At 38.4% G+C, this 15,284-nt stretch overlaps 1 protein-coding gene across 1 annotated transcript in view; it reads right to left on the bottom strand.

Annotated features, from left to right (window-relative positions):
• The window catches only part of ST6GAL2 (ST6 beta-galactoside alpha-2,6-sialyltransferase 2), an 85,342-nt gene that overhangs the window by 16,735 nt on the left and 53,323 nt on the right, over nucleotides 1-15,284 (bottom strand). The window contains exons 4-5 of the mRNA XM_050754193.1: nucleotides 14,403-14,504; nucleotides 11,898-12,072 (exon numbers count right to left, since the gene is read on the bottom strand). Coding sequence (XP_050610150.1) covers nucleotides 11,898-12,072; nucleotides 14,403-14,504 — 277 coding nt within the window. The remainder of the gene's footprint in view (nucleotides 1-11,897; nucleotides 12,073-14,402; nucleotides 14,505-15,284) is intronic.

Below are 15,284 nucleotides of genomic sequence, written 5' to 3' on the forward strand. Positions count from 1 at the left end.
AGAATTCATCTGGAGCTTATCCAGGACCACCAAGGCAGTACCTCTACAAGTCTGCAAGGGCCAGAGTGTTACTGGGCTCAGGGTGCCCCTTAATGCAGATACAGCTGAAGTGACCAAAAACTTAGATCATAATACCATACAACTCCTTTCAAAAACCTGGAAAGCCTTCTCAAAAAGGCTGGGTACAAACAAGCCCAGACGGTGAAGACTACAATAATACCTAACACCTGAATGCCCAGACACCAGAAAACATCCACAAGCCTCAAAACCATCCAGGAAAATGATCTCATCAAACAAATTAAATAAGGCACCAGTGACCAAACCCAGAGAGACAGACATACGTGACCTTTGAACAGAAAATGCAAAATAGCTCTTCTGAAGAAAGTCAGTGAAATTCAAGATAACAGAAAGAAGAAATTCAGAATCCTATCAGATAAATTTAACAAAGAGATTGAAATAATTAAATACAATCAGGCAGAAATTCCAGAGTTGAAAAATGCAACTGACATACCAAGGAATGCATCAGGGTCTCTTAACAGCAAAATTATTCAAGCAGAAGAAAGAATTACTGAGCTTGAAGACAGGCTATTTGAAAATATATAGTCAGAAGGGACAAAAGTAAAAAGAATAAGAAAGAATAAAGTACACCTGCAGGATCTAGAAAATAGCCTCAAAAGGACAAATCTAAGAGTTATTGGTCTTAAAGAGGAGGTAGAGCAAGATATAGGGCTAGAGGGTTTATTCAAAGGGATAATAACAGAAAACTTCCAAAACCTAGAGAAATATACCAATATTCCAGTATAAGAACACCAAGCAGATTTAACTTGAAAAAGAATACCTCAAGAAATGTAATAACCAAACTACCACAGGTCAAGGATAAAGAAAGGATCCTAAAGGCAGCAAGAGAAAGAAAAACAAATAATAATAGCATACAATGAAACTCTAATATGTTTGGTAGCAGACTTCTCAATGAAAACCTTACAGGCCAGGAGAGAGTGGCATGACATATTTAAAGTGCAGAAGGAAAAACAAATACACTTTTATCTTAGAATAGTATATCCAGCAAAAATGTCCTTCAAACATAAAGGAGAAATAAAGACCTTCCAAGACACACAAAAACTGAGGGATTTCAGAAAACTAGACATATCTAACAAGAAATGCTAAAGGGAATTCTTCAATCTGAAAGAAAAGAATGTTAATGAGTAACAAGAAATCTGAAGGTACAAAACTCACTGGTAATAGTAAGTCCATAGAATATTATAATACTTAATTGTAGCCTGTAAACTATTCATATCTTGACTAGAAAGACTGAAAAATGATAAAAAAATAATAACTATAACAACTTTTCAAGACACAGACATTTAAAAAAAGATATAAAGAAAAACAACAAAAACTTTAAAACTGGGAGGATGACATTAAAGTGTAGAATTTTTATTGGTTTTCTCTTTATTTATGCAATCAGTTTTGTCATCAGTTTAAAATAATGGATTGTTAAGATATTATATGCCAACCTCATGGTAACCTCAAATTGAAAAACACACAACAGGTACACAAAAAGTTCCTTTTATTCCCACTATTTTGAAGGGATTTTATCATGAAACGATGTTGAATTTTATCAAATGCTTTTTTGATAAAAAAGGTTTTATCAAAGGTTTTACCTCACGGTAACCTCAAATTGAAAAACACGCAACAGGTGCACAAAAAGTAAAAAGCAAGAAATGAAAATACCACCAGAGAAAATCACCTTCACTAAAAGGAAGACGAGAAGGAAGGAAAGAAGGAAGAGGAGACTGCACAAACAATCAGAAAACAACAAAATGGCAGGAACAAGTCCTTACTTATCAATAATAACACTGAATGTAAGTGGAGTAAACTCTCCAATCAAATACATAGAGTGGCTGAATGGATGAGAAAACAAGACCCAGTGATCTACTGCCTACAAGAAACACACTTCACCAATAAAGACACACATAGACTGAAAACAAGGAAACAGAAAAAGACATTCCATGCTAATGGAACCCACTTCCCAACTGAAAGCAGGAGTAGCTACACTTGTATCAGATAAAATAGATTTCCAGCCAAAAACCCATTAAAAAAAGACCAAGTAGGTCATTATATAATGATAAAGGGGTCAATTCAGCAAGAAGATATAACAATCGTAAATATATACTGGACCCAACACTGGAGCACCCAGATCCATAAAGCAAATATTACTAGAGCTAAAGAGAGAGACAGACCCCAAAACAATAAAGGCTGGAGACTTTAACACCCCACTTCCAGCACTGGACAGATCATACAGACTGAAAATCAACAAAGAAACATTAGACTTAATCTGTATCACAGACCAAATGGACCTATAATTATTTACAGGACATTTCATCCAATGGCTGCAGAATACACATTCTTTTCCTCAGCACTGGATCATTCTCAAGGATAGACCATATGTTAGGGCACAAAACAAGTCTTAAAAAATTTGAAAAAAACTGAAATTGTATCAAGTATCTTCTCTGACCACCATGGAATAAAACTAGAATTAACAAGAGGAATGTTGGAATTAAAAAGATGAATTTTGGAAACTATATAAACACATGAAAATAAAATGGTATTCTCCTGAATGACCAATGGTCCAGTGAAAAAATTTAGAAAAAATTTTAAAGTTTCTTGAAACAAATGATAATGAAAACACAACATACCAAAACCTATGAGATAAAGCAAAAGTAGTAGTGAGAGGAAAGTTTATAGCTATAAGCATCTACATAAAAAGTAGAACAACTTCAAGGAAACAACTAAATGATATATCTTTAAAAAGTAGAAAAGCAAGAGCAAACCAAAACCAAATTTAGTGGAAGAAATAATAGAGATCAAGCAAAATGAATGAAATTGAAATGAAGAAAATGATACAAAGGTCAATGGAACATAAAGTTGGCTTTTTGAAAAGATAAACAAAATTGAAAAAATCTTTAGCTAGACAAAGATAAAAAGAAAGAAGACTCAGATAAATAAAGTCAGAGATGAAAAAGGAGACATAATACAACCGATGTCACAAAAATCCAAAGGCTCATTAGAGGCTACTATGAGCAGCTATACACCAATAAATTGGAAAACCTAGAGAAATGAATACATTCCTAGATGCATACAATCTAGTAAGATTGAGTTATAAAGAAATCCAAAACCTGAACAGACCAATAACAATTAATGAGATCAAAATTGTAATAAAGTTTCCCAGCAAAGAAAAGCCCAGGATTCAATGGCTTTACTGCTGAATTTTACAAAACATTTAAAGAAGAACTAATACCAATCTTACTCAAACCATTCTGAAAAATAAAGGAGGGAATACTTCCAACCTCATTCTACAAGCCATCCTGATACTAAAACCAGACAAAGACACATCGAAAAAGAAAACTACAGGCCAACATCTTTGACAAATATTGACTTAAAAAATCCTCAATAAAATACTAGTAAATTGAATTCAACAACACATTAAAAAACCATTCATCACAACCAAGTGGGATTTATCCCTGGAATGCAAGGATGGTTCAACATACGCAATCAATCAATGTGATACATTAACAAAATGAAGGACAAAAAACATATAATCATTTCAACTGATGCTGAAAAAGCATTTGATAAAATTCAACATCGTTTCATGATAAAATCCCTTCAAAATAGTGGGAATAAAAGGAACATAATTCAACACAATAAAAGCCATATATGACAGATCCATAGCTAATATCATAATGAATGGAGAAAAATTGAAAACTTTTCCTCTAAGATCTGGAACATGGCAAGGATGCCCACTTCCATCACTGTTATTCAACATAGTACTGAAAGTCCTAGCTAGAGCAATCAGACAAGAGAAAGAAGTAAAGGGCATCCAAATTCAAATAGAAGCAGTCAAATGATCCTTGTTTGCAGATGACATGATCTTATATTTGGAAAAACCTAATTAGAACTGATAAACATTCAGTAAAGCTGCAGGATACAAAATCAACATACAAAAATCAGTAGCATTTCTATATGCCAACAATGAAAAATCTGAAAAAGAGATCAAGATGGTAATCCTATTTACAATAAGTACAAATAAAATACATAGGAATTAACCAAAGAAGTGAAAGATCTCTATAATGAAAATTATAAAACATCCATGAAAGAAGTTGAAGAGGCCACAAAAAATATAGAAATATATTCCATGTTCATGGGTTGGAAGAATCAATATTGTTCACATGTCCACCTGACCCAAAGCAATCGACAGATTCAATACAATCCCTATCAAAATACCAATGACATTCTTCACAGAAACAGAAAAAACAATCTTAATCTTAATATTTATATGTAATCATAAAAGACTTATTCAATAGAATGACCCAGAATAGCCAAAACTATCCTGAGTGAAAAGAACAAAACTGGGGGAAATCACATGACCTGACTTCAAATTATACTAGGTTGGTACAAAAGTAATTATGGTTTTTGCCGTTTTTGCCATGCGGTTTCTCCATTAATAAGAATCTTATTAATATTGAAGTAAGCTTGTAATAAAAGCATAGTTTAATTTCATATTAGAATCTGTTTATATTGTGTCAAGAATATAATTGTTCACATGTTTTGGAATTCATTTATTATAAGGAAAACAATCATCCTTATCTTTGATAAATTTTCTGTGTTCGTAAATTGCAAACTTCTGAAATCAGGTGTTTTTCCAACAATAAAATGACTTTTGTTGAAGAGGTTCTTAGAGTTTGCTTTCTTCAATGCTAGATCAATGTGTTCTTAAAATTTGAAACCTATTGTTCTTTCTCTTTAAGCAGAAAAAGAAGCCCTGTTATTTTCAGAAAAACAGGAAGAATTTATTGGCTACAAACTTAAGTATTTCTGTCCAAATCTGATTTCACTAGGAAATCTGATTTTCTTTTCCATAGGAAATAGTGCACAGATCTTACAGCACCAAAGAAAAAGCTCAGCCCGGCCTATGGGGTACTGGATCAATGACAATTCTGATGTCAAAATATCTCCAGGCCTACTAACCAAGAAACATTCAGACTGGTGCACTGAACAGAAGTTGCTTCTATACTCCTTTTCCCTTTAATATTTATTGCTTTCCTTTTCTCAGCAGAAAACACACGTGCATGCACGTGCATGTGCAAACACACACACACAGAGAGAGAGAGAGAGAGAGAGACAGACAGACAGACAGACAGAGTTCTTAATCCAATAAGACAAGACCATGTGATGTATGAGCCATCAAAGAGACTACTGGTACTGGGCTAGGGGTTGCTAATGAAAGTGCAAAAAGTATGTTATGCTTTTTGAGAGGAAGGTGTTGGCTGAATGTTTTATTCCATTTGGGCTGCTGTACTGAAATGCAATAAACTGGGTGGCTTATAAATGACAATAATTTATTTTTCATAGTTTTAGGGGCCTGAAAGTCCATGAACAATACGTGTGGCAGATTCAATGCCTCATGAGGGCCCACTTACTGGTTCATTGATGGCCATCTTTCTGTTGTGTCTTCACAGTGGAAGAGGCAAATGAGCTGTCTGGGGTCTCTTTTACAAGGGCACCAATCCTATCCATGAGGGAAGTTCCACCTTCATGACCTAATCACCTCCCAATGGTCCCACCTGCTAATATCACCTTGAGGGTTAGAATTTCAACATACAAATTTTACAGGGAGAAACATTCAAGTCGATCACACCGAATTTCATCTGCCCAAATGTTAGTGAGAGAATGCCTTCCTGAAATCAACGAGAGTTGGAACTTTGCTTGCTTTTTACAAACTTATACCCCACTAATCAGTATATCCAAGAATCTGGGTCCCAACTTGATAGGAACAAACAAAAATCCACTTTTGAGGAAAACATTTACAGTCCACACTGTTATGTATGTCATTTCACAATAAGTTTTAAGGACAAAACCTGAGTTCATTAGTAAAGTGAGTAAATTTTATAGTTATGTCTTCCAAAGAATCAAAAAGAATAATTGTATTGATAATTAAAACATCCAGTAATGCTGGAATAGGCCAGGCACAGGGGCTCACGCCCATAATCCCAGGATTTTGGAAGGCCAAGGTGGGCAGATCTTGAGTTCCGGAGATCGAGACCATCCTGGCTAACGTGGTGAAACCCCATCTCTACTACAAATACAAAATATTAGCCGGGCATGGTGGCATGTGCCTGTAGTCCCAGCTAGTTGGGAGGCTGAGGCAGGAGAACTGCTTGAACCCAGGAGGCGGAGGTTTCAGTGAGCTGAGATTGCTCCACTGCACTCCAGCCTGGGCAACAGAGCAAGACTCCATCTCAAACAAACAAACAAAAAACACACACACACATCCAATACTGCTGGAATATAGGATTTAATGTTACAGAATTTCAAAAGGCAAAAATATATAAAAAGTTATATTTTTAGTAATATGTTACATTATTTTAACTAAAGACAAATAAAAATAATTATCCCACTTGGGATCGAAGATTGCAATAAGTACATGATTAGTAGTTATTCAAGATTCCTGAGTCCTCCTACTGAGCCAAATGCATATCACGTTGCTGGTACATCCATCAGTACAGAGACTGTGGACTAGATTTCTGAAGTTCTTAAGATTCCACAATTGAACAATAATACAACTGTGACTTAGAGATTTAAAAAATTATCTGCAAATGTTAACATTAGTCAATATGAAGACATTCACAGAAAGACAATGAGGAGATAACATTCCCTCTTTTCTGGAAAGTAAGTTTCTTGTCAAAATAAAGTCTTGTTTCTACTGAAAAAAAAAAAAAAAAAAAAGATTCCACAAAGCTAAAAGAATAGTTCTCAAAGCGTGGCCCCTGAACCAACAGTGTCAGTATCACTTGGGAACTTGTTCGAAATGCAAATTCTCACAATCTCCAGCTACTCAAAAACTCTGGGAGTAGGCCCAGTAATCTGGTTTACAAAACTGTGACAGCCACCCTCCAAACTGACTCCATAACGATTGGTGCCTGCTATTCATGTTTTTTGTGTAGTTTCGTCCCATAACAATGGTGCTGACTTGTGTAACAAAGATAATGTAGCAGATGTGTTAGCTTATGACATCATAAAAACATTGGGCCTTCCTCCCTGCTCTTTCTCAGATCCCCTGTTCTCTGGAAGCCAGCTGCCATGTTGTGAGGATGCCCAAGCAGTGCTATGGAAAGAGGTTCATGTGGTAAGGAACTGAGGCCTCCTGCCCTCAGCTACGCAAGTGAGTCATCTTGGAAACACATTATCCAGCCCGAATCCAGACAGTTTGATTGTAACCTTAGGAGACACTGTGAGCCAGAATCATCCAACCAATCTGCTCCCAGATTACTGACCCATGGAAACTGTGAAAGAATAAATGCTTATTATTCTTTTTAGAATCTAACTTTTGCTTTGCAGGAATGGTTTATTAGCACACAAACCTTTTGTGTGATTCTGACACATGCTAAATTTTGAAAAACATTGAGCTAAAACATTCATTCACTCACCAAGTAATTATTATTTGTATCTACTATGTACCAGGCTAACAGCAGAAATACAATGATGGGCAAAACAGACACAGAACATTCCTTGATGCATTCTTTTCTTTTCCTTCGTTGGACTTATCATACTTTATAACAATTTTATTTATGTCTGTCCTGCAAGTTTTGGGTGGGCAGGACCCTTGCCTGGTTTCTTCACCACCAGGTTTCTGGGGCCCAGTCCTGTGTCTGGCACACAGGAAGTATGCAATTAATATCCACTTGAGTATGACCCTTACCTTCCTTGCTCACTACCTTTCGCCTATATGAAGGATTCAGGCCCCAGTAACGAGGCCTTGAATAGCACTAACAGCACTACATTTAAGGGGCTCAGTAACATCTCCCTGAGAATCCAACTGCCGCTGGATAATCTCCATACAAAGAAATGTCTTTTGTGTTCAAAATAGTCAGCTTTTTAGAGTCTCTCTATTTCAAACATGCAGATTCCTAAGCATGTATAAAGAAAATGTATGCAGTGGATGTGTTAGTCTGTTCTTGCACTGCTATAACGAAATACCTGAGACTGGGTAAAATATAAAGAAAAGAGATTTAATTGGCTCATAGTTTCGCAAGCTGTGCAGGAAACATAGTGCTGGCATTTGCTTCTTAGGAGGCCTCTGACTTTGGAAGGCAAAGTCAGAGTTGGCACTTCACATGTTGAAAGCAGGAGCAAGAGACAGAGTGGGCGGGAGTTGGTGCCACAACGATCTCAAATAACCAAATCTGTAGTCCCAGCTACTTGGGAGGCTGAGGTAGGAGAATTGCTTGAACCCAAGAGGCGGAGGTTGCAGTGAGCCGAGATCATGCCACTGCACTCCAGCCTGGGTGACAGAGCGAGACTCTGTCTCAAAAAAAAAAAAAAAAAATCAGAAAACAACCAAATCTCATGAGAACTCACTATCATGAAGACAGCACCAAGCCATGAAGGATCTGTCCGCATGATCCAAACACCTCCCACGAGGCCCAGGTGAAGTGGGGATTACAATTCAGCATGAGATCTAGGTGGGGACAAATACCCGAACCATGTCAGAGAGTTTAGAAATATAATTAATTGCATGGGAGACTATACGATGGACACATTAGTAAAGGTTTTAGTTCAAAAATATTGGAAACCAAAAGCCCTATGAAGCCAACCATGCGTGCAGCTATGTGTCTATATATGTATCTAATGAGCACATCAGTAAAGGAAGCGGGGCACACTGTTTCACCTCCAGGGCAGCCCCTTGTGGATCAGAACAACCAGAGGCCGGGGACACTGCCAGGGTGATCTTTTGTGATGGTGACCGTCCTGCTGACCGGTGGACCCAGGGCTGAAGATGGGACTGTGCAAACTGAAATGTTCTAATCCCTTCTAACAGCTCTTCGATGGGTTCTTTCGTTCAGCAGCTGACGTCAGAGGTTAGAGCACTTGGAAACAATGAGGTGCTGAGACAACAAGTCAATGCCTTCTCAACATGACCTCAGTACATGAAGGGGGCATTTGGAGAACATTTTTTTGATAGCAGAAAAAAAAAAAAACAGTCATTGATTTTTAAAATTCTCATAGCAGACAGATTGAGATGTGGGTGACATCATTTTACTGCTATTTAAGGGTGTCGGATAAATTATAAAACAGATTCTGGCTCTCAGCCTATTTATGATCAAGATCAAAGAAGAGGGGCAAAGACTACTGCAGTCTTGTGGGTAATCAGAAGGTGCTGGAGGTTTTCTGAGCAGAACTCATCCAAGCTGTCTCCACTGCCCATCCTTGGTGAGGGTTCTCACATGCTTCACCATGACAAGGCACAAGGGCCACAAATAACAACGCCAGACCACATCTTCTGTTGCCTCTTCTATCCTCGCCCGACCCTAACCCTTACCCACAGAACACAGCCTGCCCAGTGGGAACTGCGGGATTTCTTATCAACTTGCTGTTTTTCATTCTTTTGTGACTAGCAAAACATAACAGTGCTGTCCTACATAACTTTCTGGGACAATGGAATTGTTCTGTCTCTGCACTATCCAATATGGTAGCCATCAGGAGCATGTGGTGACTCAGAATTTGAGATGGGGCTAGTGAGATTGAGAAACAAAAGGTTTCCTCTTATTTAGTTTGAAGTAATTGAAATGTAAGTAGCCATATTGGTCAGTACAGTGTTAGAAAATGATAATGATTATTAGTACTTCCATTTCTCATCTGTGGATATTCAGGGTCAGAGGATTAAGTAACTTGCCCAAGGTCAGCAAGCCAGCAAGTGGCCGAGGGGAATTCAAACTCAACCCATCCTCTGCCACCTCAACCTCTTGCAATGACATCAAACTGCAGCCCCTTCAAGTCAAAGAAGCCTTAAAGATAATCTTCAGCTTCTGAAACTTTAAATTCTCAGTAAAGAGCTTTAAAAGGAAGCCGGCTATACGTGGCATGATTTCTTTTAGCAAAAACAACATAGGAAAGTACTTTTTTTTCAGTTATGACTATCTAACTTGAATTTTTTAAACCACGTGTTGATAATAAGTGTATCTGACAGGACCCTCTAACTGTGCTTTAAAACTTTTGCTCTCATCAAATATTAGCCACATGAATTTATGAGAGGGTGAGGATATGAAAAAGACTTTATTAAACTTCTGTCACATCTTGTTATGCTGTCTAGGCATTATTCTATCCTGTTTACTCTTTGCTGACAAACTAGATTATACTTTTTTTCCTAAATCAACAAGATCCTATGAAACCACACCAAAGATAAAGAACTTAGGATTTCAAAAGAGTGATTCAGAAACAAAGAGTGTCAAAGGCATGAGTTTAAAAGGGAGAGAAAAAGCTGAGCTTATGGAAAAGAGTATGCAGTCATATTGTAAATTTTTTTCTTAAATTATATGTAAAATAATTCACATTATTATGATACCAAAAACCCACTCTAAAATCTGCAAGCTTCAATTCAGGATACCTGTGTGTCCTGAATTCATAACCAAACCAGTGTTATCTCCACAAGTCTTTCCTTTATTCATGGCGAACCACTGTGCAGCCCAAGAAAGGAAAAGGGTTGTAAATTCATTGAAATTGGGGAAGAGAACATTACAGTTCTTTACAGACAAAACCAATATCGTTTGGTTCTTGTGTAGGTTTTCATATTGCCAAAAGGGTCTAGGATATTCCTTAATATTACCCTACTCAGGTAATATCAAAGAGACAATGGGGTGATGAGCTAAAACAAAGATAAAGAAATGAGGTAAAAACCAAAAACTCTGAGGATCAAAGCTTGACTAGAAGACAATGTAGGCCCAGTGTGATGCTCTTGTTACATAAAACCCGTCTGTAGATGAAAGATACTCTTCGGTGAAGAGAGCTAAATGAGATACTGGAACTAGTCTCATCAAAGCCCATACCAACTCATAGTCTTGAAAACCAACACTCTCTCCTGTGGTCACAGATTGAGCTCCACAACCAAGCATGGCATAAGCTACATGAACAGGCATGGGTGGTAGATTCACGATGCCGCACATTCCTGGACATGCCTCCCTCACGTCCCTCAAGAGGCGGGGTCTATGTTTTCTCCCCTGGAATCAATAAGCCCTGAAATGACTCTGGCCGATAGAATTGCACCTGTGATGCTGTACCAGCCCCTAGGTGTTGGCCTTAAGAAACTGGCAGTGGCAGAGAAGAATTCAAATTCTTGAAATTCAAATTCTTGACTTCCTGTGTTTTCGAATGTTCTCCCTGGGATTCATAAGCTGCCATTTAAGAAGTCCAGTTACTTTCAGATCACCATGCAAGAGAGACTATGTGCAGGCACATGGTCAACTGTCCCAGCTGAGCTGGGCCTTTAGCCATCCCTGCAAAGGCAGCGGAAGGATGTGGGAGTGAAGTCATCCCATAAAGCAGTGGAATACACCAGACGACCTCCATGGATGCCACATGAAACAGAAAGAACTGCCCAGCCAGGCCTGTCCTGACCTATAAAATCATGAGAAAAATAAAACAGTTCTTTCTTTTACACCTTGAAATTTTGGAGTAGTCTGTTACACAAGTGTTTCTTTTTTCCTTAGTTAACCTACCTTTCCTCCAAAACCACCTGTTAATGGCTCTTACTATACAGGTGGAACATGACTAATCTGAATAACCAAAAGCTGAAATGCTCCAAAATTCAAAACTTTTTGTGTGTCCACATGGCACTCAAAGCAAAGGCTCATTGAAGCATTTTGGATTTTTGGATTAGACATTCTCAACCAGTTAAGTATCTATGAATATTCTGAAATCTGAAAAAAATCCAAAATCAGAAACACTTATGGTTCCAGGTATTTCAGATAAGGTATTCTCAACCCGTATAACATGACTGTATATTTGTTAAATATTAGATCTCATCCTGTCTGGCCCCCACTCATTCCAATTTTTAATATGACACCTACCAATGAAACCAGAAGAAGGTGGGTTTGGCTGAATCTTCTCTTTAGTGTTCTCCTGGATAATATCCCAGAGCTGCCATATAAATTTAGGATGAAGAATGTAAAATGGCTGATTTGGGTTTCTCTGACGATGCTGAATATATGGAGTGAACAGGTTGTAATCCGGTTTTTTGTACCACTAAGGAAAAAAAAAATCAATGCAGTCAAGTAGAAAGAACTAAACCGTGAAAGGAGACAGGGCATGGCTGGTTGATTCGAGGCAGAGGGGCCAGGCTGGGGCTACAGGATGGGGAAGGATCATGACTCACTCCATCTATAGATACTTCCTCATTGGGACGAGGGGATGAAAACAAAGAGAGACCAGGGTGCTATCCCTAGCAGAGATAATGCTTTGTGCTTTAGTCAAGTGAGAAAAATGGACTAGGTCACAGATCAGCATCCCTCTTCTGCAAAGGGCCAGATAATCAACACCTTGGGCTTTGCAGGCCATAGAGTCGGTCGTCTCTACTCAACTGTACCATCGTAGCACAGAAGCAGCCATGGACAATAAATACTGAATGGGCGTGCTGTGTTCTAATAAAACACTATTTATGAAGGCAGGTGGTGGCTAGATTTGGCCCATGGTGTAGTTTGTTGGCCCCTGGGGACTGGATCAGTGTATTTCAAAAATAAGTTTTCCAAATTTCATCTATAGTGACAGAAATTGTATTGCTACTGCCTGGGCCTGGGTTGGGGCTGGGAAGATTGACTAGGATGGATTGACAAAGAACTCTCTAGAGTGAAGGAAATGTTCCAGTTTTCCATTATGATAGTAGATACATGAGTATATAGATTTGTTATCATTCTTCAAAATGTACACTTATATTTGTTTACACAATGTATGCTATTGTATGAAAAATCAATAAGGATGTTTTTCAAAAAGGAAGTTTTCAGAAGCGTCTCAGCTGTAACCATGACGTGGATTTGGAGAGGGTGGGTGGGAAGAAGCTTAGCTCATAGAACTCCCTTTAAACAGACAGCATTGGTGTATAGTGGGTATACATTAAGATCAAAGGTAATATTTCACTAATGAAATGGCACTGTCACTTTAAAAGCTTTGAGAATGACTGGACCAGAGTATCTTTCATAAACGAAGCCCCAAACCATGTGATCCTGGCAAGGGAGCAAGAGGAATGTGGGGTCAGAGCGAGAGTCGCTCCTTTACCCTCCCTCCTCTAGGGGCCTCACATGGCAGTAAAGGCCTTACAGAAAGCGGACTTGCCACTGGGATTTTAGCACTGCCAGGTGGCCAGCTCTGTGCCCTGGGTTGGGCTGCTTCCAACAGAGGAAGAAATAAGGTCCAACAGCTAGAAACTCTCAGTCTGTTCACAAATAGCAAGAAAGCTGCAAGAGTTTAAAACCAGGGTGCCTCAGGCTGGAAAGGAAGTTGAAAAGTTCAAACACCCATCTGATGCTTGATTCTCAGTGGAGGGTACATATGAGAATCAAAGAGCCCTCTCAAAAAATATACATCGAGGCTATATATATCCTACATTTCTGGAGATGGGGCTCTGACAGATTTTGAAAAATACTCTCCAGGTGATTTTGACTTGCACGCCAGGTCAGGAATTGTAAGTAATCATACGAGGTAAATGTCCAGCCTCAGTCTCAAGGTCAACAGTGACCAACATGCTCCTTCTCCAGGAGCTGCTTCTATCTTGGGAGGTTACCTCTCGAAGAAGCAAAGATCTTTCCCTGACACTCATCTTAAGAAGGTTGCATCCTCTCTGGTCTTCACTAAACAAGTCAAAGACACTCGTTTACAGAAATGACAGCATCTCTTACTAGGCTAAATACTATCCATCTTTTCCAGCCCTCATTGAAAAACAAGCATGCTGGCTTTTCATGAAAGGTTTCACCAAAAGTAGCTGGTTGCTTGTTTAGATAGACAATGATTTACCAGAATATCCCAAATATAACCTGTTTGTGTTTTTATGGCTAGTAATAAACTTGTTTCAGCCCTATTGCATAAAATTAAGCAGATTCAGAAGCAGAAGCCAAAAAGGAACACACTCAAGAAAAGCCTGGAACAGGCCCCATTTAAATAAAAATGAGCTGTGGATTCACAAAGTTGAGATTCTCGTGCCAATCACTTTCAATTTATTTCAAAAGGTCTTCCAACTACTTGAAAGGTAATGTAGCCCCATCACAGTGAAACAATTCTGAGTGTAATCAGTCAACCCTTTAGTGTAACTAGAAATTTCTGAATATTTAGATATTCTACATTTCCCCCACCCAGCTGCCCTGCCCACCAATTCTGCACAAAAGTACTTTGGCATTAGATGACTAATGTTCACAAGTGTGCTACTGTAACTGAGTATCAATGTGGTGTTCACAAACATGCATGAAATTGATATTGATGGGTACTTTCGTTGTCTGTCAAAGCTTAATCCTCGCCTAGATCTTATGATCAATTAGTGAAAGCCATTGTCTGACTGTTAGGGTGGGCGAATCCAGGGAAACACTTACCAGGTTAAGATTTGCAGAATATGGCGCAGGATCCCAGGCCACCAAAATGACGTCTTTATACAGTGAACTGTCAATGAAATGATGGCTGGGGTTGGTCAGGATCTGCAAACACACAGAAAAACCATTTCGAAGCCAGGGTTTGGTTTTTAAAAATTGCATTTTAAAAAGAGGTGAAAATTAAAAAGAACTAGGGCAAGAAAAAGGTGGCTCAGACTTTGTAGTTTCTTCTGGGGGAGGGAGAGACGCAGGCATTGCATGCAGAAGCACTTAAAGAATGTTTAAGGAAATTATTATTTTATTTTTTTTTAAAAAAAAACACAAGTTCTGACTTTTCACCAGCAATGTACTCATGTCTGGTGGTACTGAATCCAGATCCTGAAGGATGCAACTCCCCAGCTAATTCAAGCCCCACAACCTCTTCTACAATTGCCTCCACATGTAATTTGGAGAGAGCGTTGCAGGTGTGGATGAAGTGAGTCCCGAAGGAGCCTCCAGGGTCCAGCCACAGCCTTCCCTCTGTGGCCCTACCTAATTCTAAATGAATTCTTCAATCTCAGCTGCCAATCATCTTTTTAAAATTATTGTTTCAGGAAAAAACAACGTATTATTTTCCCTCGGTTTTAAGACACATTTTTTTTTAACCATTATTACGATGTACTTTTTTCCTTCACGTTAAAGTTTCTAACTTAGAATGTATGTTACAGATGATATGTATTCTAATTTGGTGGCATTTATCTCCTCCTTTGCAAAAAGTTGTTATTAAATGAATGGCAGATTTTACAGTCAAATGACATCTCTGAATTAAGGAAATATGGTAATTGTTTCTTACCTTGAGGCAGGCTGCCTGGTGCAGTGAACTGTGCAGAAAGCTAATCTTTTGTT

Source organism: Macaca thibetana, chromosome 13, assembly GCF_024542745.1.
Source record: "Macaca thibetana thibetana isolate TM-01 chromosome 13, ASM2454274v1, whole genome shotgun sequence".
Classification (NCBI taxonomy): domain Eukaryota; kingdom Metazoa; phylum Chordata; class Mammalia; order Primates; family Cercopithecidae; genus Macaca; species Macaca thibetana.